We start from the raw sequence: 25,264 nt of genomic DNA on the forward strand, positions 1-25,264 counted from the left end.
AAATGAAACTGGTGCAGCTCAAATTGAAGCAAACAAAATCCGTCTCTGGGGATAGCAACCCTTGCTGGGAGTGGGATCTGCTTCTCTGGGAAATTAAGCATACGGATGTGGGCAAGAAATGGAAATCTTTCTGGGCGAGTCAGCAAATAGCCAAGAGTTTCGTTATTCCATAATGGCCTCGGAAATCCATAGTCTGTCATAGGAACAATTTTGTATTTTAATAGAAGCGTTTTGCTTTTGACCCTGCATGGCAGAGCAGCCTCTGAAAAGCAGGAGGTGAGCTTTTACCGTTTCCATCTGATTTTGGTTTTCCTCCCTCTCCATTTCTTTTAATCTCCAGTCCCCTGGGCAGGTGGCTGCAGGCAGGCGCGATGCTCGGCACGGGTGCAGGCAGCCTTGCGGGGTGTAACAGGACCTGGTTTTGGCAGGATGGAGGTGACAGACACGGATGCTATGCCCAGAGATGTGCTGGTGGCCAGAACGTTATTGTTAATCACGATTTGGTATTTAGGCAGCAGGAAGGTGCCTCTGTAAGTGTCAGCTGTAAGTACAAAATAGCCCCCATCTCCTGGAGCTTCCCGGTACCAGCGATGCCTTTTGTCCTGAGTAAGATCGAGGATTGGGTTGCAAAACACTGACTTCTGCCTGGACCCAGGGTTGCTTTCCCTGGGCGATGACCCGAGTCTCTTCATCTGAATGAGATGTGTAACTTTAAACCCATGATTTAGCATTACCCTTTAGCTGGAAAATGCAGAATTCAAAACATCTGGTGGGTACTGCAGTGTTTTGTGAGAAGGAGACCGCAAACAAATTGAGAGAAGGAATGGAAAAGAGAAAGGAAATTTTGAGTAATTTTAGGAAGTCTTTTACAAAGCGGATGGCAAACAGCGCCTGCCTGACCCTCTGCCTGTCTGCGGCACAAGGGCTTTGACAACTGACTCCCTGAGAGCGGGCGGCGCAGTAAGCTGTCCATAAATCAAAAGCACCAAGACTATCAAATTTGTTTATTACTTGGGGTTGTGCCGCTGTGTTCGAGTCGTGTAGCTATTTTGTTTTGTTTCTTCTAGCTGTGTTCCTGAAAAAAAAAAAAAGATTTGTTGGAACATAACTGTACCATTCCCTTTATCCTTCCATTCTTTCTTTTTTTTTCTTCTTTTTTTCTAGAAGATAGAGAGCGAGCTGTGATGGAGCTGGTGGTGTTAATGTTCTGCAGCAGGAGTGAAATAGCCTGGAGATGTGCAGCAAGAGCAGGGGCGTGTGCCCTAAATAGGAGGGTTAAACAGGGCTTATTCTGAGGAAAGCAGTAATTGCAGCTTGCGTGAAGCAGTAATATTCTTTTGTGCATTATTTACCCAGGAACATCTGCTAATACATATACATTCTCCGGTGCGTGTAAACAACTTGTGCAGGAAGAGGATTAGGAGATTTATAAAAAAATTAGAAGGAAGTTAAAAGGGCAATTAGAAGAGCAGAAAGAGATATTGAGCAGTGAATTAGGGAGGATATTTTAACACACAATCAGAGCTTCCCGAGACGTATTCAGAGCAGAGAGAAGGTAAAAGAGAAAATTGGCCAATTACGACATGATAGCAGGGAATTGGTGACATGGGAGAAGGTAATGGCTGATTTGTTAAACAGTTATTTTGATTCTGTTTTCACAAAGGAGGAAGAGGATGGAGGGCAGCTCTGGAAAGGACTCGGGTTGTGGGGATTGAGGGTGGGGATGAGCCGAGGAGCCTGCAGAGAGATAAAGATGCGTCTGCAGAGTGGCTGGGCGTGGGGAGAAGTTCACCCATATTCATGGGGTGGGGAAAAAAATGGATTTTAGTGAGCGGTTCCTTACAGCAATGAGCCGGGTAGCAAGGGACTTGCGTTATAACACTTGCTTTTGTTCGCCTAATTGGCTGCCGTTGAGCGGGGACCGGGGACTGAGGTGGTCACTGAGATGAAAGATCCTTCTCCCCTTTGAAGGCCATTTCTCCGGGAGAGGGGAGGATCAAGTGTATTGGGAGAGAGCGAGATGGATGGAGACTCTGGAGGGGTGCTGCTCCTGGGGCTGCTTTTATGTGGGTAGAGAGGTGGTTTGGCTCGCCAGCGATGCCAGCGTGACACCTTCCCAAAAATACACATTGCAAAACGTGAGCACCGCTGCAGTCCTCCGTGGCCTGTTTTCGTAGTTGCTTTTGCTTCCATCTGTAACCCACGAACTCCGACACGGTCAGCCATACAAGAGCATCCCTGCAATCACCGTTCCCATCGGCATCGTCTGGTGTCGGCGATCTCGTGTTTCACCAAAGCAGTCGTGAGCCCGGGGGCTGCTGGATGCGTCAAGGGAGAGAAGAGGGCTGGTGCAACAGAGGAATGATGTCAACCTACAAGACCTCAAGGAGACAGTAAGCGATGGAAAGGGAAATATTCTTGGTCATGCAATGGGAAATGGGATCTTGGGAAATCGGATCTCGGGAAGTGTTCCCGGGGGTGTGGCTGAAGCTAGAACAGGGAAAGCATACACAAACGGAGGATTTAGGGAAGGTTGAACTTGAAGGACCACAAAAAGTGTTATTTAGCTTACAAGAAATGTGAAGCGATGCTTTTGTTCTGCTCTGTCTCTCCGAAGCAGGGTACGTGTTGCAGAGCAACTTTGAGACAAAGGAAATAATTTGGATTTGGTGCTGGTGGGGGAGGGCACAAGTGTTGTCTGGGAAGCAATGGGGAATATAAGAGAAACTGCAGACTTGTGGTCTTGGTTTAGACTGATAAACTAAAAATTTATTCTCAATATCCAAGAGGTGTTTGGTTTTCATCCTGCCTGGGAGGATAAAAGAGATGCGGTGTCGTACGGTTTGTGTTTTCAAAGCATGTATGAAAAGCTCTGTATTAGCAATTATGGGATGAAACTGTGGAAAAGTGGTACAATGGAGAGAAAATTGGCTCCGACTCAGGAAACGGGATTCTGCCACCAGGGGTGAGTTTCCAGAGGCACAGTCTGGGGTCTCTTCTGGGTTCTCTGCCGTTTTGTTTTTTTTTTTTTAATGGAAAGGATTTACATGAACAGCCCAAAGTTAGAGCATTAAAGCTCACTGATGCAAAGAAGGGGAAGGCAGCCGCAGCAACAAAGACTCGTCTCGTCTGCCGGAGCAGAGCATGGTGCGGGTGGCAGACCGGAGAACGCTGAAGGAACGGAAAACCGATGAGCAAATAAATGCTCAAGTGACACGTTTCCCAAGGGAGGCGTTTAGAGCTTGCAGCCGAGCTGTGGGGAGCTATCGGCAGCGTCTAACCACGTCTGCAACAGGCAGCCTGTCTGCCTGCACCCTGGAGAGGGGAATCGATGCACGTCCAAAGGCTGAGCGTGTGGTAGCGAACGGCACCAGTTCATGGCTGATCCCCCCTCGCTGGGAAGGGGTACGGTGGCACGGCCAGGGGAGCCCAGGTGGAGCTGTGGAGCACGGAAGGGTTTAGGTTTATAGAATCATAGAATCATTTAGGTTGGAAAACACCCTTAAGATCATCAAGCCCAACCGTTAACCTGACACTGCCAAGTCCACCACTAAACCATGTCCCTAAGCGCCACATCCACACGTCTTTGAAATACCTCCAGGGACGGTGACTCCACCACATCCCTGGCAGCCTGTTCCAATGCACGATAACCCTTTCGGTGAAGAAATTTTTCCCAATAATCAATCGAAACCTCCCCGGCCCAACTTGAGGCCGTTTCCTCTTGTCCTATGGCTTGTTACTTGGGAAAAGAGACTGACCCCCACATCACTACAACCTCCTTTCAGGTAGCTGTAGAGAGCGGTAAGGTCTCCCCTCAGCCTCCTTTTCTCCAGCCTAAACAATCCCAGTTCCCTCAGCCGCTCCTCAGAAGACTTGTGCTCCAGACCCTTCACCACCATTGTTGCCCTTCTCTGGACACGCTCCAGCACCTCAATGTCTTTCTTGTAGTGAGGGGCCCAAAACTGAACACAGTATTCAAGGTGCAGCCTCCCCAGTGCCGAGCATGGGAGGCTCAGTCACTTGCCTAGTCCTGCTGGCCACGCTATTTCTGATACAGGCCAGGATGCCGTTGGCCTTCTTGGCCACCTGGGCTCACTGCCGGCTCATATTCAGCCGGCCGCCGACCAGCACCCCCAGGTCCTTTTCTGCCAGGCAGCTTTCCAGCCACTCTTCCCCAAGCCTGCAGCATTGCATGGGGCGGTTGTGACCCACGTGCAGGATCCGGCGCTTTGCCTTCTTGAATCTCATCCCGTTGGCCTCAGCCCATTGATCCAGCCTGTCCAAATCGGAGCACGTGGACCACCGCCCAGTGGCCGTGAGGCTTACCACCACCTCGGGGGTTCAGCCCTTTACCCCGGGGACCTCCCTGTCAAACCTTTGGTATCTGGGATTGATTCTAATTAAATCCCAAATTTCTCCAACTTATCTCCAGCCTGAGCCAGACTATCTCTGGCAAGTCGTGGTTATACCTGTGTCTGCTTGACTGGAGAGATGCATGGTTTGAGGCTGTGGGAGTGCTGCTTTGGAGAAAAGGGGATTTATGCCAGCCCTCAGAGCAACATTCAAAATGCATGAAGACATGCTGTATGAAGGGATGGGGGAAAAAAACACACGAGCGTGAACCAGGGGCTGTGGTAGAGCTGAACTATGCAGATGGGAAGTTAGTTATTGAGGCTAAGTGTCAGAGCATGCCATAAAAATTTAGTTTATCCTCAAAGAGCTGTGGTTGTGGAGGAAGGATGGGTGCAGGGAGGGACAGCAGCTAAGGGGAAGGCAGGAGGAACATCAGAAACTTATAGTCCATGTCAGGCGACACCTCCTATTTAGCAGTGTATCATGTCTCCCTTCTGGTTTTTAAACAGTAGCCTTTATTGCTAGGAGTTAGAGCACTTGATTGACAAGGCTTGTAATACACCACGGAGTTGCCTTTATTTTTCCTACATGTTAAAGGAAAAGATACTAAAAATACAATTATGGTTTTGAGCCAGGCATAGTCTGTTCTAATATAATTCATCTCAAAGACTATCCATTGTGCCTGCTGCACCCAAATCATTTATAAAACATTAGCATCTCCTGTGCTGACATTTCACTCCTATATTACAGGAGTTACACGCAGACTTAAAAAAAATTAATAAAGTGCTTCTCTTCTTCATTCTCCCACTGAGAGCTTTGATTTCCAGAGTATGAAACGAAATAACCAACATAACAACATTCTCCACTTCTAAGGGACAGTGCCAGACTCATTCAGTTGCTATTGGTTATAGAGAGTAGGACATGAGGGAGCTATTTCAGATCACGGATTATTTGTTCTGGCTGCATTGGACATCCCTTTAGTGGAGCTTTAGAGCCCTGTAGACAGAAAAGTTTGGGTAGGAGCTGGAAAGGAGAGGGCTTGATGAAGTAACCTCTTCCTCTCTCCTCCCAGAGTTACTCCTGCTATTCCCCAAGAAGGGTATTCAAAAGTGAAGCATCCAAGCCCCTGCCCCTCCTTGCTTGCGAGACGGACAGGAGAGGCCGTTCCCCCCCCCAGCTGCCCGCTCCCAGCACCCAACCACTCTTAAAAATAAGCGCATTGGGGAATTTTCTTCTTTTTTTCGCTTGGGAGTTTCCCTTTTCATTTCCAGATACCTCCAGGGGATCTGCCGCTGCGTAAATACCCTCTCCCCATCCCCAAAGCGGTTGGGAGAGCGGATTTCCCGAGCTTAGCCCGTTCTTCCTGAAGCTAGTGGTGTGTCTGATGGAAAACGCAAGCCGTTTCCTTCGGGCTTTCCAGCCCCACACGTGAGCTACGGGCTAGAAACGTGCCACCGCTGGGAGATAGTTACGAAATGAACAGCAGCCTTTTCTTGTCCAAGATCACTTTTATTTCCCTTGTTTCATTAACTTCAGTGTCTGTTTGGTCTCGCATATCCACGCTGACAGGGAATTCGCACCGACTGCAGAATTTGGGCAGCACCTCCCCGCGCCCGTGGGCTGCTGTCGGTGATGCCGCCGGCTCTGCCGTCCCCCCGACCAGCAAACGCATCCCTCCGCTGTGGGGTTTAATCTGGGACGAGGGGAACAAGCGGATCTGCTCCCTCTCCTCCACCTAGCCACAACCCCCTTCGTACGGCTGTCTTGGACCATTTATTTTTCTCTCCTGTGGCGGACCAGAAACCCTGGGTACTGCGCTTCTCGTCGGTCCTCAACGAGCTGTCGTTTCCCCCTTCTCTGACTCTTCCCGTGGCACGAGCTGTTCCTTTTAAGAAACAAAATCTCTCCTAACGCTGTCAGGACTATCCGCAGCCTGGGAACTGCTCCTTGCTTCCCCAGTGAAAACCTTAGTCCAGCTATAAAGGTCCTCACGCCACCGACACAGCTGGGAAGCCCCTCTCTGCCTCCAGCCCCCAAAAAAGCCCCTTTCCTCCCGGGGGCCTTGCAGCGCTCTCCGGAGACAGAGCTCTATGGCTCTATTTATTTGGACTAATTAATCTCTCTCTCCCCCCGGTTACAAATTAGGATGTAAGGGTGAGTTTTGGCTCTCTGGATATGGACTTTGCTGCATCGCATACAACCACCCCCCCCACCCCTCCCAAAGTTTGGTGCTCTGAATTGCTGAGAACATTGGTCCGCTGTGGTTCCCCCGCGCGTACTGAGCCCGCCCGATGGCTTTCAGCATCTGTAGGCACTGCTGCCGGTTTGTTTTTTCGAGAAAAAAAAAATCATATACTGGTCTGCTATAAATTCAACAATACAATCCTTAGTTCTGGAGATATAGTTTCCATATAGTTTATAAACATTATAAGACATACATATGGATAATTGAGGGGAAGGGGGGGGAGACTGTGCATTTGTTGGGGTTGGGGTTTTTTCAGATGTGTGAACATGGTTACAAAAAAACGCACCTCCTGCGGGTACCTCATTTCTTTAAGTGTTGGGTTTGTTGGGGGGGGGGGTTTTGTTTAATTCCACCTCTAATCAGTCTTTCCTTTGGTTGTTGGCTACTCCAAGCCCAGCAGGCAAGCCCTGTTCTGCTGTAATGCCTGAGATATTCAGGGGTTTGAGATTGTCTTCTAAGCGATTCCCAGCCAACTTTGGCCTCTGGGTTTGGAGCCAAAAGGGCTAAAACGTGGGAGAACCAATGTCCTTATTACATCGGTATCAGTGTCCTTGCACTCGCTTTCAGAGAAACAGTGTAGGCTTAATTGGTGATCATTTTTACAGCAATTATGTTCCTTTCGGTAATTGGAGGGGTCGTTCAGAGCGCTCTCAAATGAACAGGATTTCACAAGAGCGTGGATACAGTCCATTTGTCCGGTTGTTGTCACCGACGAATTGGCTACCGTCCCTGTTATCTGCTTTTTGTAAGGTTGGCTTTTTTTTGTTGTAGGTGCTCGGTTAGGCTGTTTGTGACAAGGTGTGATAATGCCTTTTAATCCGCTCCCGCTGCGTTCGGCACAGTCCGCGTTGGCAGCCCGGCCGGGCACGGAGAGACCGTCAGAAGCCGAGACAACGTTCTTCCTTTCACCAGGCCAACACTCTCCACGTACAAAAAAAGAAGAAGAAAAGAAACTCTGGTCCTTTGTAGATTGGTGGCAGTACAGATTCGCTCCGTCCGCAGCCGGGGGCTCAGCGTATGACGGCTGCTAACACCATCATAAAAACCAGGAGCGATGCCCTGAGCCCCGAGCAGCCGGCTGCCTGCTGCACCCCGCTGGGGGGGCGGATGGGTGTCCGCCGGGTACACTTACCCTTGCGTTTGGGGGAGAGCGTTGGCATCACCCCAAAACTGAATTTGTGCTGATAATCAGGCACATAGTCTGGAACCTCCTGCCCGTTTTTCCGCGGCCCCAAGGATACCGGTTTAGAGGTTCGGTTACGGCTTTTGTGGCTGGTACAGTTCTTGCCGGGTTTGCGGTAGCCCGGCCGGGAGCCGGGGGGAGCGGCGGGCTGGCTGCTGTGCAAACTGTTCTCAGCCCCTCTTTCCTTCCCCTTCTCCTTGGAGGAGTGGTGAGGGTGGTGGATTTTGGAGGCTCCCCTGTCCGCTGTGGAGAAAGTATGTGTTTTAATCTGATGGAGCGACTCGGAGCCTGAACAGTTCCTAAAGTCTTCTGCTCTTAGCACCTTGAGGTCCTTGCCGTGCATCTGCTCGGGGGACTCGCAGATGACGCTGGAGCTGGAGCCTCTGAACCTGTGCAGCCATTCCCAGAGCGAACGGGCTTTGCAATCGCAGCTCCACGGGTTCCCGTTCAGCCTGAGAAACTCCAGGGCTCCCAGGTGGGCCAGGCAGTCCCCCTGCAGCTCCGAGAGGCTGTTATTGAACAGGAAAAGGGTGGTCAATCTTCGGAGGTCGTGAAAAGCCCGCCTGTGAATCCACTGCAGCTGATTTTGATGGATGAGCAGCCGATCCAGGTTTATTAGTCCCCTGAACGTGTTCTGATGGAGGCTCCAGAGCTTGTTTCCATGGAGAAAAAGATGGCTGAGGTTAACCAAGTCAACAAAAATATCATCCTGAAGAAACTCGATGTGGTTGTCTTGCAGGTAAAGGTATTGCAGGTTGTGGAGGCCACCGAATATCCCGCTGGGGAGGGAGCTCAGCCCGCACTTGTACAGGTACAAGGCGTGGAGTTTCACCAGCCCTTGGAAAGTGTCTGCAGCTAAAGCCCTTAAGTAGCGGTTGTCCCCCAGGTCCAGCTCTTCCAGGTTGACGAACCCGTCGAAGGTGTTGGGGTCGATGAAGGTGATGTTGTTGGAATAGATCCAGAGGGTGACCATGGAGGGGCTGAAGTGGCCCCGCAGCAGCAAGGTGATCTGGTTGTTCTGGAGGAAGATCCTCTCGCTGTCCTCAGGGATGCCCTCGGGGATGGTGACGAAGTTGTGAGCCTGGCAGCTGACGGTCATCGGCGACGGGTAGCACACGCAGTCGGTGGGGCAGCCCAGGGTGCCGGGCACCTTCAGCCCCAGCAGCACCAGCAGCAGCTCTGCAAACCCCCCTGTGCGGAGAGAGGGGAGAGCGGTGTCAGCGGGGATTCGGGCACCTCCCTGCCCGCCCACCGCCGCCGTGGGGACTATTCCGGGTGAAAAACGCCCCCAATTAACTCAGCCCTCGTTTTCGCTCATGAATGACCCACGCGGCTGTGATGAGCGGGCTCATCGCCCGCGGTAGTTTAAACGCGATGTATGGAGTGCTCCCTCCCTCCTCGCCCTGCCTGCAACCGGCAGGCGGTTGTGCTCCCAGCCCAAAACGGGTAGGAGAAACTTTCTCGGTGAGAATTCACGCTGGCAGTGCAGGCAGCAAAGCCCCTTGCCTGCAGGCAGGCAGCGCAGCTTGAGGAAATGCCGCTGTGCAAAGGTGTGAGAGCAAACAGAGGAGACACAAACCCACGTAGGTGTCCACCCCTCCTGTAACGCAGCTCTCAAATCGCCCGCGCTTACATATCGGAGCGGAAAAGGTAGAGAGCTTTCGCAGTTCCCAGCGAACCACCTAAAATTACACGTGTGCAGTGCATCTGCCCAGCACGCCCACCTCCCCCAAAGACGCAGACCCATCCCCACCACCTCTTTTTACTACAGTTGTTAGACACCACCATCCACCCTGAAAACCAAGTGATTTACAGGAAAACATGTTGTCAGCAGTTGGTGGAAAAGGCTGAGCTGAAAACTCCCGTTTGGAAGTGGGATGCTCAGACATATTTTTAAATGGATGTCCTGTGGCAAAGCATATTGCATCCTCTAATGCTACAGTATGTGCCTGTGACCAGGGTTTTCTCGCTGCAGAGAAGAAGTGGTGAGCAAGGCAGTAATCATCCCCTCCCTCTGCTCGGCTCTTAGAGTGCCGGTTTCGCCGCCCCGTTCCCGTCTCGCTCCCACTCCTCGCACCAGGCTTGCTTTCAGGCTATTCCTTCTGCGCCGAGCGGCTTTTCAGACTCATTGCACCAGACTTGTCATTTCTCATTCAGATTTTCCTCCTAGATTTGGCTTTTTCCTCTTACACGCAAAATTTGCTCATGTCTAATGAATTCTGCCTCTGGACTTTACAGGGGAAAGGAGTAACATCGGAGCAGCGTACAGCTGCCGGTGCCATCCTGCCCACGAGTCCTCGCCTTGCACTCAGCTTGTAATAATCTGAAAAACGAGAGTGGAAGTGGAGTTCATGTCTAATTACTCTGTGTCATTATCACCAGCTAGTCCATGAGCCTGGACCCCTTGGGCTTTTACAGTCCCTCTTTTCAGCGCCTACAGCTGAATACAAGTGGGAGGCAAGAAAAAAATCACTGTTTTCTTATTAATGGTGTTTGAAATATAACTCCACGGTTACCGTTGCCTTTTGCCTGGTATGGAGATCTATTACCATTTAGTTAACAGCAGGTGACCCGTCCATCTGGACCCATCCTTTCAAGGCAAAGTTGTCACATTTTTAGATAAACTGGGTTATTCAGACTCTCCATAAATCACCGGTAAGAGGCAGTCATCTCTGACTGGGCTGTTAATAGAAAAAAAAATAGCATCGCTAGCCAAAGCGTTGGCCCAAGCCTTGGCTGCGATGAAAAGGGGGGGACTTCTTCTAGGAGCTGCCCTTCAGAAATTAAGCATCGGCTACCCAGGAGGGATGTCTCATTCCTGCGCCGCTGCCAGAAAGGGGCTGTAAGTCGGGAATGTTTAATTCGCGACAACTCCTACGGCTGTGGAGGAAAAAGAACGTTCTCCAAGTCACCACCGTACCGTTTTGGCTTTGCTGTCATGCCTTTGCGATGAGAGAGGGGCTGTGCTGGTGGGAGCATCGTGCCGGCGCTGACTACCGAGCGCTGCCTGCCAAAACAGGAGCCCTCGCTGCAACTCGCCGTGCAAGCGCAGCCTGGGAAACAGCGGTATCCTGAGGATATTGTGATTACCCGAGTGCCAGATAACGGTGGTAAAGATAAAGCTAAGTTTGCAGATAGATTCTGCTGGGTTTTTTTACCCACGGACGTGCTTCGCCAAGGTGGGATGGCTTCGTGGTCCCCATCTTACCTCGGTGACACTGAAGTACGAAGCTTTCTGTAAGTCTTATGTTTATTAGTAAAATCCTGCCAGGCACAAGCGCTGTGACGATCTCCCACATGCGGAGTCTGTTATTGCAAATACCAAATCACAAGGGTCTGAATCAATAAACCATCTCCCAGCTATAAGCAGCAGGTTGGAAGATTACATATTGCTTCCAAACAACAGTTTTATGCGCTCTTCCGTGACACGACAGTTGCCAGGCTAACGGGATTACTGATGGGAGGTGGAGCCGGGCAGGGATCTGGGAGCGTACACGATTTCACTTATAGGGATGGCGATGACAGGAGGCTGTTAGCAACGCGCGGCGATGGACGAAGGCAGCCTGGGTCTCCCTGGAGCACGGCCAAGGTAGAGGCTCCTGCCGAAAGGGAGCACAGTGTTTAACGGCTCCTTGCCTGCAGCGAGAACTCCGGAGGTAAAGGTCAGAGGGAACTGAGTCCATGTCTTTAATTAACAGGCGTTTGTGAGTTAGTGGCTGGAGTTCCTATGGAGAGGGAGATGTCACTCCCATGGTCCTGGATGGTGGTGGGGATAGTCTGGGGTGTTGCTGGTTCTCAGCTTCCCAAGAGTACGACGGTAGGAAGAAAAGCTAGGGACGGCTTGCTTTCTTATTAATTGTGTTTGCAATATTTCTTTCTACCTACGTGCTGCAACTTGGGGGTAAGCAGAATGGAGAAACAGAAGGACGGATGCTTAGAAAAAATAATAATTAGGTGGGCAGGACTTGGAAAGAGGAAACCTGTGGACTCCCCAGTGGATGCACTCAGAGCACATGGTCTCATCAAGGATGCTTTCCCTCCAAGCCCATAAAAGCTGCTGATTGCCTAGTGCTGTGAGAAGCTGCTCCTGGGATGCCCTGGGCTCAGTCACAGTTTAGATCTGGGAATGAGACCCCCGAGAAGCAAAGAGGCTGTGGTCACGGAGCCCTGAAGCTCCTGAGGCTGGTAACACCAGCATTGCGATGGCCAGCAGCCGAGCCCCACTGGGACGAGACAGCCACGAGGACCTGGGTCTCACTGGGCTTCCCAGGCTGGAAAGCACTGTGGGAGCTTCCCGAGAGGTCCCAGCCCGGCTCCCCTGAGAGTTAGACCCTGCCTAACTTGTTGAACTCGTTATTCCCGATGCAGCCCTTTCAACTTCATCTTGTAAAGGTTGCGAGGCAGATGGAGGGTCACCAGCACCCGTGTCGGAGCTCACCAGGGAGGGAGAGCTTCAAAGGCGGCACGGAAAAATCCTACAGAAACCTGCCGGTGAAGTGAATAAAAACAAAGCCCTGCTGACACGGATAAAACCAGCAAGGGGGTGTTTATCTCCTGGCTTTCTCCCACTGATGCCCTGAGTCACCCCGGCTTCTGCTTAGTGTCCTTCTGCTGCCTCCTGCTTTTGACTGAGGTTTCAGTGATTGGAATGAATTCGTCCGACTGTCCAAACCATTTCCCATGTAGCATCTCTCTAATTGGGCATTAATTAGGCATCAGTTAATGAATGCTTGAAATAATCTATCTTTGGATGCGTCCAGTTTGCAGTCTTACTTTTAACAGCATTAGACTCATTATTAGATTAACATCATTATAAATGTTCTCCATTACCTGCTTGTTTCCATTGTCTTAGCCTTATTACCGAGAGTGAAAATCACTCCTCCCGCATGCATTATTGATGAGTAAGGACTTTCTATATGTAGCACGGGATTAATTGTTATACAGCGTAATGCATTTAGCGTGAAGCCTCAATTTGTGCAGGAGCTGAAAGCGGCCAGAAGAATGCAGACGCCCGGAGCCGGCATGCTCAGCCAGACACAGCACATCTCTCTCCAGCCCAGACCAGGTTCCTCCCGAGCCGGTGCCAGCACAGGAAGAAATAAATAAAAAAAAAAAAGCTGGTTTGATACCCAGGATTGCAGGGAGGGGGAAGGTTCGAAGGGTTGAAGCACTTCTCCGCCACCGCGGCAGGGATGCTGGCCTCGGCTGCGCTCTGCGGGCAGCCTGTCCCCGTGGCGCTGCTCGATCCAGAGAGCAGGGTGTACCTGCGCCGGCCGTTTTCTTGCATTTTAAGGCTTTTAACGCTTTACTGTATCTTGGAGCAAGGCAGAGTCTTGGTTTATTTAGGAAGATGTAATGCTACTTATTTTCATTTGGAGTCTCAGGCCTGAGGGGAAGGAATCACTTAGGACAAGAATAGGTGCTTCAACCCCAGGGTGGATGCACCTGCAGAGCCCCCCAAAAGTCAGCCCTGCCACGAGACCTCGCCACCCCCTGCCCATTCCCCCTTTGCGAGCTGCTTTTCTCAGATGGATGCTTTCACCTCTCCACCCCGACAAGCTTATATGGGTCACAGCCCGTCTAATTCTCCGGCGGGATCTGGTCTCGAGGATGGAGCAGGTTGCTTCTCTTTCAAATCTCTCCTAAACCGCCATCTGCTTGGGGAGACCCATCTTAGCTCATGTCTACATGCAACTTGACTGCCTGCTTACTGTGTCCATTACCGGTGCTGCTCAAGCTGTTAGATTTATAAGCTCTTTAGAGCAAAGCCCTCGTCTTCTGGTTGCTGATTTATGTTTCTTTACTGCCATAAAACACTATGTATAGCTACTACATAATATAAATAATAATACTTAACCAGAGCAAGCTACAAGTGGGGACAAAGCATCTGGCTTCTGCTCGCAGCCGAGATTATCAAAAAGGCAGAAGCTTACTCATCATTCACCCTCTTCTGAGGCCAAATTCACACCTGGTGTAACACCACCACCTCGCTGTCAAGGAGCTCCAGAGCGAGATTTTCCTGCCCCGTTCACACCTTGGATCTATGAAAGGATGCTTTCTAAATCCACCCCAACTGAACTGGGGCACAAAGACACGACTACGACCCCCGGGGGAAAATATACTTTGAAACTTGGGAACTAACTCAGAATGGGACGTTCGCACTGCCATAGAGAGAAACTGTTGTTTAGGGAGAAAAAGAAGCCTCAAATGTTCACAGTTTCATCTGCCAAGTAAAGGACGATGAAAGGTAAGGCCGGAGCGGCGACAGCAACTGGGCACAAGCCAAGAGTGAAACTTCAGATCTGGGATGGTTTGACAAAGCGGTGTCAGACCTGTGCTTAGTAGCTGTGCATTTTTTTCCCTCTTTTTTTTTCTTTTTTTTTTTTTTTTTTTCAACACAGAGGATAAAATAAACACGCCCATCCTGACTGTCACAAAGACTAAATTCCCCAGCAAGCAGCAGCTTGCTTTCAGCCTCTCTGCAAAGCCCTTTAGGTGCAGCCCCACGGTCCTGCAGCGCTCGGCGGCAGGAGCATCCTCAGTGGGTTTGCTCCCCGCAACATCGGCTGCAGCTCCCAGCGCCGGGACACGGCACGGGGCTTTGCTTTCTGCACGAGCTGCCTTTCAGCCGGAGAGTGGCAACTACCCATCCACCTTCATCATTCTTTTTTTATTTTTTTTTTTTTTGCGAACGGTGTCATAAATAACTGACAGATCCCAGCTGTTTGGAGTTATGGTTTCTGATGGAGTGACAGCTGCTCCCAATCCCCCAGTCATCACCCCGGCAGTTCTGGAACATTTCAGCAACATAAAAATCATTGGAGATAATTTCGGTTTTGCATAATTTGGTTAGGCAAGCTGTGATTTAATGGCAATTATGACCTCCGAGGCAGAAGATGAGCTTGGAGGCTACCGGCTTCACACGACTTTACCTCGGGGTGCAGCGTCAGGGATGTTCCAGGGAGAAGGTACTACAAGAAAAAATCCTTCTCCAGCAGCTGGAAATTACCTTCCTTCGCTGGCAAGTGGAAAGACTGTTCCCAGAGGAAGAAGCATACAAGGAAATTTGGAAGGAATATTGCTAAGGAAAGCTTTGGGAAGAGGCCGATGCCAAAAGATGCATTGGGAGGTACCTTTTAAAGAAAAGCCAGGAAAAGGCTGGCTTCTGTGTCACTGGTATGTCCCGTGGTAACTGGTATAAACCTCTTCTTGGTCACCCTGACCCCACTTTTGTAGCCCCAACATTAAAAAGCAAATCCTCCTCGATCGACTGGGATGGGAGAGCCGGCCGGCACTGGGAATGGGCCATGCCCTTTGCAGGCAGCTGCCTGCTTTGTGGGCACTGCCCATTGCTCTCCCCTCTTCCAGGGCTCCTCTTGCTCCGGGCTGTGTTGTCTCCTCTCCCGGTGCTCCTCACCCATCCCGGAGTCCCCTCGTTTGCATTTCTCCAGTGGTGACCGACCGGAGCAAACCCTCGGTCAGCCAGGCTGCGCCGGGTGGGCAGTTAAGGATGGAGAACCATGCTCAGGAGCTCTGAGGACATCACGGTGCTTCAAGAGGAGCAAAATGTTGCTTAAGAGCAGAAGTGGCTTTTGTCTGGAGCCGAGAAGGTCCAATTTCCCCCCCTCCATCACTGCTGTCAACCAGGTTGGAGTTAGCTGCGAGCTAAAGCTCAGGGCAGAGACCTGGGGTCAGCAGCACCCCAAAATCAAGTCCTTTAGGGTGTCGCAAGTTCATTTTGCATTTGCTGACCCGGTATCTGGAGCTATTCACCTTCCTCCACCAAAGTCGAGGCCAAGGTCACCTGGAAGTTTCTGGATGATGGTCATTAACTCCTATTGCAGTTTGAAACCAGACCATAAATTTCATAGTGTAATAATGTAAAAATCAATAACTCTGTTTGAAACAATAGCTTTGTCTTCCATTTCAGCCAGCTCTGATATCTCCCCACGGACCACGTCCCTCTGAATCACACAAATAAAGAGAGAGGAGCGATGGGTGGTGGGGTGGCTGCTCTCCTGCCAGGTGCCCGGCCCCCTCTGTCGTTACAGATTCAATTAGTTAATTTATTCCTCTCTTGCAGTTAAACTCGAGGATGATTTAAAAGGAGAAAAGAAAAAAAAAAGGGGGGGGGGGGGCTTTTATGCTCAGTCTCTTTGACATCCCGTCCAACGCGGCATCCCTGAGGCTTTCCGTGCGAGGGATGCCCAAGCCCCCGCTGCCCATCGCCACGAGCAGCACAGCCGAAACCCAAAACAATCCTGGAAAGATGCAGCACCAACTCACACGAGCATCCAAAAAAATTGAAGTCCGTTCTTTCCCAGCTCTGGTTTTCCGGGCGAGGGAGGTCTGGCTTCCTTTGCCTGCTTATTTTTCGTTGTTTGCTGTAGCACTGACTCGAAATATACATCGAGAGGCAGGATTGTCTTTCACATGTTGGTGGATGTGTGATCCTCAAAAACAAATTAGCACCGATTCACTTCTATATAGAGTGCAGCCATCAGGGAATCACTCCTGAATTCACAGCGAAGGAAAGTAATAATGCTTCCAGCGTGCTAATCCTCTTGGAGAGCAGCCCCTGAACTCTCTCCTGGTGCTGGAGGCACCACTGGAAATTACAATTGTACTGAAAAAATAATAAATAAATACAGAAATTGGCAGGGTTTATGCTGGTCCAGAGGATTTGTACCCTAATGTGGAACTCCCTGTTTAATTAGCACTCCTCTCTGTGTCTGCATCTTCTCCTCCCGCTGCTTGAGCTAAAGAAAAAGGGAGAAAAAAGGAGGCCAACGGTGGAAGTGGCTGTGGGATTGGAAACTCAGCTATAGAAACTTGTTTAATTTAAATACTTGTTTCAGGACTAACACAAGCAGAAACAGAGGGAGTGCAGAGTGTGTTTTCCCCATGTAATCTGCTCTGCTTAACCCCAGTTTGCAGTACACCTTCCACCGCAGCGATGCCCTTGGAGTACAGCTGCAGTCGGATGCTGCCGGTCCTACGGCTGCAGGCACGGGGCACAAACCCGGCACCTCAGTGCAGAGCCTAAAAGCCAGCGTTTGGGAGAAGACTATCTAGATCAGAGGCTGGGCTGCTGCTTGCGTGGGGTTTGGAGGCAGATCTTGAATAGAATAGAATAGAATAGAATAGAATAGAATAGAATAGAATAGAATAGAATAGTTCAGTTGGAAGGAACCTACAACAATCATCTGGTCCAACTGCCTGACCACTTCAGGGCTGACCAAAAGTTAAAGCTTGTTATTAAGGGCACTGTCCAAATGCCTCTTAAACACTGACATGTGTGAGGAATTGACCACCTCTCCAAGAAGCCTGTTCCAGTGTTTGACCACTCCTCCCAGTAAAGAAATGCTTCCTAACGTCCAGTCTAAACCTCCCCTGGCGCAGCTTTGAACCATTCCCACGCATCCTATCCCTGGATACCAGGGAGAAGATATTATCTTCTTTTCCTGACTCTCCTTTCCCTGCTGCTGGAGGGTTTATTGTGCCCCTGCATCTCATCCCATCGCGCATGATGGACCAGTGTCTCAAAAGCCACTGGGACCTTCCCGGAGCAGAGGCACGCTGGATGGAAACAGCACATCTGGCTTTACAGATGGATGAGTCAAGTCCTTGGGTCCCGCCACGGCTGGAGGTGTCAATGGACACCAGGATGCGCCTTCTCCTCTGGGAGAGGATGGGGTGGCCCAGGGGACACCCTGAGCGCAGCGTGCATGGATATTGCAGGATTTCAGGGACAGCTGGGGGCTTCACCGGCTCCGGGAGCTGCCGTCCTGACCCCCAGCAGGCACCGGGCATCCTCTGCTGGTCCCCAGTGCGGGATGGGGCTCCGGTGGGATGTGCCAGTAACCTGCAGCTAAGCCAGGATGGGAATTGGCAAAGGACAGAGAGATCTTGAGGTCCTTGAGAAGGGACTAATAATTCCAATTGCCCCCGAGGAGAGACAAATACAGGAGGATGACTTGAGCTTAGTGGATTGTCTGAGGCGTCTCAGGGGATCATCAGATACTTCCACTCCCTTTTTGTCCTGAGGTGACAAGTTTTCTTTCCCATTCACAGAAATGCAAAGTAGTTCATTCACAGTAGTAATAAGAATGGTGTCCTTTGTCAAACAGCCCGCTAGCGAACCTAGCGAACCCTCCGAGGTGCTTTACAGCAAAACAATTGCAGATGAAATGACAAAACCCACCCCAGATGAGCACCAGCCAGATCGGTATCAAATGCCGAACAAGCTCATGTGTAGCGAAAGCAGATTCACCAGCTCATTTCCCTGCCAGCAGCTGGCTAGGACCTATGGAGGGTTTCTTTAGGATCAGAAATACAGCCAGAACAGAGCAAATGTGAGATGGAAGAGCAAAGTGACAGCTGCCCGGGCTCTCGGTGCACGCTCGGCTGCCCCACCATCCAGCCCACATCTGCAGGGGATGCAAAACCCGGAGGCTGCAGAAAACCAGGGATGCGCTGGATGGACCTTTACCTGGATGGAGCAGGGAGCGGCTGATGGCCCGAAACAGGGAGGCGAAGGGCCCTTCTGCAGTGTTTTTATGCTAGCATAGCTAATAGGGAGAGCATTAGCTCTATAAACGTGTAATCCTGCTGAGGTCCCGACCCCAGCAGTGTCCTGTGCCACCAAGATCCACAAGCCAATTACATACCATGCCGCGTAGGCTCCCTTTCATCCCTTTTCAGTCTTTCTGCATTTCAGATTTACTGGATGTCCTTGTGTTTGGTGGAGAAAAGGGCAAATTGGAGCCTGTCATGTACCTTCTTCCCCATTCAGCCGCACATCATTCCGCTTGCAGCAGGGGGGAATGAGACTGACGGGCAGGCATCAAAGCCACCAGCTCTGTCACATTTTCTTCTCCCCCCCAAAAAAAAAGCAATGGCGTCATTTGGAGCCCAGCCTGCAGCCTCGGGTCTCTCTCCTGCGCCAGAAATGGGCAGCAGCACCTTTCCGCAGGCCCTTGGTCTCCTCTCGGGGTGGGTGCGTGATGCCATGAGCCCTCCAAGTGAACATCCCTGTGGGTCGGCAGCCAAGTGAACCTCACAGATACCGGCAAAACCCCAACCCCACTGGAGACGTGTGCCGGCACGCTGGGTCATGAGTGCGGCTGCCTTTCAGAGACCTCTCCTGTGCTTTGCACTGAACTTTTTACCAGCTCGTGAAAAGCACAGCGATAAAAGCAGAGCAGTGTGAATAGCTGTGCTCTGCCGCTCCTCTGCCCATCATCCCGGGCCGACCCGCGCCTCGCACGGCGGCCGTTAAGAGGTTTAATGAGCCGGTGGGGAGATGCCGCGTGCCCAGTGAGATGTCGGGCATCGTTATGCTCCCACATGGCTCTCGGGGTGGGGGGGAGCTGAGGACCTGGGGGGGATCACCGCCCACTGAGCATCAACGCTTTGCCAAGCTCCTGAAATCTGTACAGTTGGACGGCAGGCGGCTGGAGCGGTTGGGTGCCGGGAATTGATGTGCAAGAGATGAACGTGGTCGGGACACGGCACTTTGTTAATATCCTGCTTTGTCTAGCTCCGATGCCTGCATTCATCCCAAAATATCCCCCCGCGCATCCCCCCGGGAGCCGACTTTGTGGAGATGCGGCACGTCCCCCAGTGACACGCAACTGCCTGCATTAAAAGCTTAATAAAAATAGCTTGTTAACGGGTTGCGTTGCCGTCGCCAGTGGCTTGCGAGCTCACTGCCGATCTCTGTGCCTCGAATGCAGCAAGGCCAAGTAATTACGGGATGGGGGCTGCAAGGTCTCGACAGCCTAATTTCTATTAATTAAACCCCACACGCGATCCAGTCACAGCGGAAAGGGGAGACGGGGAGATGGTAAATTGTTGCAGGGGCTGGGAAGGGAACAGGAGATGCTGAAAGATGGTGGTGCCAACCCGGCAGCAGCCGACATGGCTGGGCCGGCTGCAGCGGGGAGGTATTTACAGCAAGAAGCAACAGGCCAAGCTGTATGGAGTGACAGGGGTGTTTTACCCTCGGCCTCCTCATGTCATGTTGCCTAAATGCACGTTTTGCAAAGTTAAAACAAATTGCAAACAGCAGAAATCGGGTTTTTTAGGGGGGGGAGGGGGGGGAAGGAAAATCTTGGCAGAAGGATAAAGGAAGGCAACTGAAATGCTCATTAAAATTGAGGGGCTCCGTTTCCCTCTCCAAGTGGCCACATCTCTTCCGGAGGCTCCCAGATGCTTTGAAATGCCTTGTCAGACAAAGCCTTTCATCCTACCTGATTCTGGCTAAATTCATGGACCCAGAAATTTTCTCTGGAAACGGGAAAGAAGGAGCAACTCCGTTCTGACTTTTCACTTCCCATCTGATCGCTGTTGATACAATTTATTCCTATGACAGCATCTGCTGCTTTCATGGGTTTTTTTATTCTGAAGTACAACTCGTCTTTGTTAGTCCCATTTTCAGGTCTTTCATCATTTGAGTCACAACATAAAAGGCATTTAAACACTCCTGCTTGGAAACCAGGCTGGGGGAGAGGATGGGAGCGGGAGACGCCATGTCTCCCCAGCGCCAGCCCTTCTCCGGCGCGGGATGGGGTGTCCTGGTGTGCCGCAGCCCCGCCGCGCTTCCCCCATGCCTCCTGCTGAGGACGGCGGTGCCGGGGACATCGTGTTTCCATTTTAGAGCGATGCTGTGAAATTCAGATGTGGTTTTTAGGTGCGGCTTCACGCAGAGCCCTGCATCCCCCATTTCTGCTGGGGCAGCATCTCTCCCGGCCACCACCGACCCCCCGAGTGTTCCCAGGGGCTCCGTGCCCTCCTCATCAGCCAAACCTCTCGTTAGACAACTAATTGCCTTTTGCTGCTCCAGCTCCAGCCCAGGCTGCGGCGCACGGCTCCCCGTGCCCCCAAGACGGGGGGGGCTCTGCCACCCCTCGCTGCCACCCACACCCCCTCTGAGTTCGCCAGGGCCTCTCGTCCCCACCAGTGCCAGCAGATCCCGCTCTGCCCTGGTATCTGCCAAGCTACTGGAAGCATCGGGGAGTTCACAGCTACCCACCGAGACCTACTGGAGTCTAATAATAGCACCGTGGTGTCGCACCAGCGGAGAGCTGGAACAGCTACGTCTGGCAGGGAGAGGCCACCACTGGCTGCCTCCGCTTGCCTGGGCTCCTGCCTGCTCAACTGGAAGAACAAACGCCTTTCCCAGGAACCCCCGCCCTGCCCAGCTCCTCTCCAGCCTGGCTCCCAGCTCCGCTCCCCCCTGCAGCCCCCCGCTGCGGCTGACGGCCAACTCGCCACGCTACAAGGATCCCCTGCCAAAAGCAGCGTGGCTCACACCGCTCCCCAAAACCCTCCCCACGCAAATGCGGGGGGGGCACCGGGCTCCATGCCTGCGGCAGCATTCGGCCCTCATGGAGGAGCCACCGGGGCCGTGGAACGGGCAGCACCCACCCCACCACGCTCCTGGCTTGGCACTGGGGTGAGCATCCTTAGGGCGCAGTGGCCTGTCCCCCTCCCGCTTTGATTCCCCTGCCATATTTTTCACTCCAGTAAGTGCTGAGCTTCTGCTGGCCTCCAACGGGCTTCCTCTGGGAGCACTTACAGAGAAACCCCTGCCAAATTTTCTCAAGCTGTCGCTTTCCCGGCGAGGGCACAGAGCAGCCCCTCTGTGCTGCAGGCGTTGCCGGCACCTGAGCATCCTCGAGCAACATCCCTCATCCCGCCTGGCATCTCTCGCCCTTCCCTGGATCCCAACCCTCGTCCCCCAGCTCCCAGGAAAGCAAGCACAGCTGGAAACCATGCTGCCACTTATTGGAATAACCTTTCAGGTTTCATTTAGCGCTGCTCTCTTCCCACCCCACCTTCCCATAGTCAGCACTTTACTAATTGCAACTTTTAACTCATTGCGCCCAGGAAGCCCAAGAGCAGCTGCTGCCGTAAGGACGTTGGGTCCCTCCACTCTCCGTCGCTTCTCCCTCCCCCAAACGAAGGGCCAGCCTAACGAAGGGTCGCGCAGGCGAACATGCACCGACCGCAGCCTGTACGGTCCTCACCCCACGAGCTTCCCGCTTTGGGAAAAGAGCAATGCTTCCCGGCAGACCAAAAATCCCGGGCAAAATCCTGGCTGTCACCTGGGAGCATAAATCAGCGCATCGCTGGGCAGGGAGGAGGCGAGAGATCCCGACGGCTATCCAAGCGCGCTGTCTGCCTGAGACTTATTAAATTATGGCTCTCAAGTTCAGCATCTGAGCCCGGCGCGGCGGGGACCGGGGCCGGGAGGGAGATGGGTTACAGCCTCCTAATTCAATCACGGGGCAGAGGTGATGGCACAGGCGGTGGGGGAGAAGAGCCGTCGCTGTCGATACGGAGAGAGCGAGGCTTTGGCAGCCTTCCCGGCCGGCTCTGCCCCCCGGCTGCTCGCGGAGCTCCCAGCTGTGTTTCCTAATACACCGGGAACGGCTCCGTGTCTCCGTTAAGCGCTGGGGGTGCGACGAAGATGCAGTCCCGGGTCTGGTCCAGCCACGGTGCCGGTGGGGGGGGAGCAGGGGCATCGGTGCCACTGCATGGGTTTGCACTGATCAAAGACCACTCGCACTGAAAGGTGGGATGCTGGGATGCTCCCAGCCCTGCCACCACCCAACTTCCATCACAAAGAGAAAACGGGCCAAGAAACCACCATTTCAGGAGAGTCCAAGCTGGTTTTTATGTAAGTCCGAGAAGGAGGGAAAGAGAAAGATGAAGTGCCATTTCCCAACTGACACTGTGAACCGGTGAGCATGACTAAAACTTGGGGAGGGTTTGCATAACGGGGACACGCGTTTCTGCTCTGCCCAGGGGTTCAGGCACCATGGTGATGCGCATGGCATCAGAACTTCGACAGCTACTCAGAGAGATGAGGACGGAGGGACATATCGGGTGAGAAAGAGGGAGCTGGGAAGGCGCATGCTTTCCCTGAAAGCATTTACAAGGTCAACGATTAAAAGTGGAGCAGAGTGAGGATTTGGCTCAGGCAAGGGAGACGGACCACGCCGGGCTGCTCGGCAGGAGGAAGACGAACACCCAGCTCCCACGCCGGCACCGAATTACCCAGCCAAGGGCTAAGCGAGATACCGAGGCAAGGTCGCTGTCCCACCGGCTCGGTGAGGGCGGCACAGGAGCTCTGGCTGGGACGGCTCCTGCCTCCGCAGCAGCAAATTCAATCGTGGCGAATAACAGAGTGGAACAAAATCCAGCAACGCAATAAAATCACCCGGCATCTCGTTCGCCTGAAGCGGAGCGAGTGCGAGCAGCCGGAGTTTGTGCAGAAGGTGGCACGGCCTCGGCGGGTAACCTCGTGTCTGGGGAGCCCGGCGAGGGGAGGGAGGGTTTTAAATGCCCTTTTGGGTGCTTTCCACGGGTGCTTTTCCACCGAGGCTCCCAGGGAGAGGAGTGGGACCGCCAGATTTCTGAGCAAGGGAGAGATGCTGATTCCTTAAGAAACAAGGAGGCGAAATCCAATTGTGCAGCATCCACAGCTGCCATTAACCTGTCTGTGTACTCCCACGGCCGCCCATTCCTCTCCGCCTGACAGCCGGGGCTGCCCGGCACACGCTGCCCCGGCCGCCTGGGGATTTGTTTCTGCCTGCTGCAGCGGCACAGCCGGCACCGCTGAACTGTGCCGCAGGCATTTCTCCGGTGCTTTGCTCTGCTTCCAAAATGGAACGCTCGACGGCAGCTTTTGCCACCGGTTTCGGAAGCACGGGCTGGTTTGTGCCAGGGGAATGCGTTGCCGGAGGAGGTGGCCGGGTGGGTGTTAGAGGGGTCTGTACCGCAGGGCGTTCAGCCGGACCCCCCTCGGACGTGCCGGCAGCGGCTGCCGGCGGGGAAAGGCGGCATCTGGACCCGCATCGCTCAGCCCCACTCTTGTCCCGGCCCGTGGAGAGGCTGAAAGCGAGCTGATGGAGGGGGCAGGAGAGGGAAAGGGAGAGGAGAGGTGGGGAGCGGGGAGGAGGCGCAGCCAGCCCCACCAGCCACCTCGCCTCTCTGCATCCCAGCTCCATTTGCAGATTTATTAAATCGAGAGCCAATTTCGACATCATTTCTTTCAAGCAGCTCCACCTCGCAGGTGTGCGGAATTTATTTGAGATAAAGAAAACCATTACAGAGAGACAGCAATCTTCAAAGACCACCTCGGAGACCTGAGAGAAATAAAAACACTAGCCCGTGCAAATGTGCAATTAAGTTTCAAAATACTCGTGCTCCATGAAAAGCTCCGTCCCTGCAGAGAACAGGCCTTTAAGGCAATTTTCCCAAACCCTATTCAGCATTCACTCAAAAATGCCTTTTAAAAACAACATGTGATTTTTTTTTTCCCTCTCTGCCTCGCTCCTCCTCCCCCCCACACTTGCTCCATCACTCCCAGGTGGAACCCAGACAGCTCCAGCAGGGACATGGTTCCTCCTCCTTTGGTGGTGGACGTGGGGTGCCAGGGGGTCCCATCTGTGTGGGGCACAGTTCTGTCCCATCCTCCGGTCACATCAGATCCACAAACCAGGAATTTTTAGAGCCGGGTTTCTTATTCAGGGAGAGCGTGACACCGGCGCGGCTCCACCTGGGGATGGTTTGCCGACTATTCCCAGCTGCTGGAGCTTCGTGTCCCTTATTCATGGGTCACTCTCCGCTTGGTGATTAATTAAAAATGCATAATTAACCTGTGGAACGCACTGCCACGAGGTATCGGGGAGGCCAGGAGCTTAGCAGGATTCGGGGGAGGATTATATGTTTAAATGGATAATGAGAACATCTGCTGGTGCTTTAAGAGGGATCAAGCAGAATTAGGGAGAAGAGCCCGGCTCGTCACCGGCGCAGGGTGCGGGAGGGCACCCCTGGGGCTGGCTCGTGGGGACCGGCCCCCGACCGCAGCAGAGATGCCAACATGCCCGTGCACGCTTGGGGAGGGAGATTATGGGGCCGAGCGGGGCATGCTCAGGCACAGGGCAGTGCCACCACGGGGCTGGTTGCCTTTGGGCTGGAGGTGGCCACCCGGGATGGGTGATGGTCACCGTGCCGGCAGCTCCTTGCCAGACCCCCCAACCCAGCAGCTGCCTCTTGTTCGTGGAGGTCGGTGGGGTGCTGGGGGCTGACCCCGATCCCCGAGGACACCCCAGTAACTCAACCACAGCATCCTTAAAACCCCAGGAGAGCATCCACCAGCTGCAGCACTGCCTGCAGACGATGCCATGCTTGCATGCAAGGAGAAGGGCTTTGCAGATCACCCCTGCCGCTGTCGATGAGCTCCGAAGTTACGGCCCGGGACCGACAAGCCAAGGAAGGTGCAGGAGACACAAGACCAAGCCTCGGCCAAGCTGGCCATGCGGCATAGCCCAGCTCCAGGGCATGCAGCCCGTGCGAGGGGGCGGTTGCTGGAGGTCTCCAGCCTCTGGACACCACGTGGCTCCCGGAGCTGAGCCTGGCACGGACACTTCTGCCCGTTGCAGCATCCCCCATCTACCCTGGGCTCCACG

General features: G+C 52.8%; 1 protein-coding gene and 1 long non-coding RNA gene across 2 annotated transcripts in view; one reads left to right on the plus strand and one right to left on the minus strand.

Annotated features, from left to right (window-relative positions):
* Positions 1 to 359: 359 nt before the first annotated feature.
* On the plus strand, positions 360 to 2,781 carry LOC121233614. The gene is made up of 2 exons (XR_005933481.1): positions 360 to 530; positions 1,165 to 2,781. It is a non-coding gene; the product is annotated as an uncharacterized LOC121233614 (long non-coding RNA).
* A 3,060-nt stretch (positions 2,782 to 5,841) lies between these two features.
* The window catches only part of RTN4RL1 (reticulon 4 receptor like 1), a 30,865-nt gene continuing 11,442 nt past the window's right edge, over positions 5,842 to 25,264 (minus strand). Inside the window, exon 2 of the mRNA XM_030028823.1 lies at positions 5,842 to 8,972. Coding sequence (XP_029884683.1) covers positions 7,609 to 8,972 — 1,364 coding nt within the window. The 3' untranslated portion in view covers positions 5,842 to 7,608. The remainder of the gene's footprint in view (positions 8,973 to 25,264) is intronic.

Source organism: Aquila chrysaetos, chromosome 10 (genome assembly GCF_900496995.4).
Source record: "Aquila chrysaetos chrysaetos chromosome 10, bAquChr1.4, whole genome shotgun sequence".
NCBI lineage: Eukaryota > Metazoa > Chordata > Aves > Accipitriformes > Accipitridae > Aquila > Aquila chrysaetos.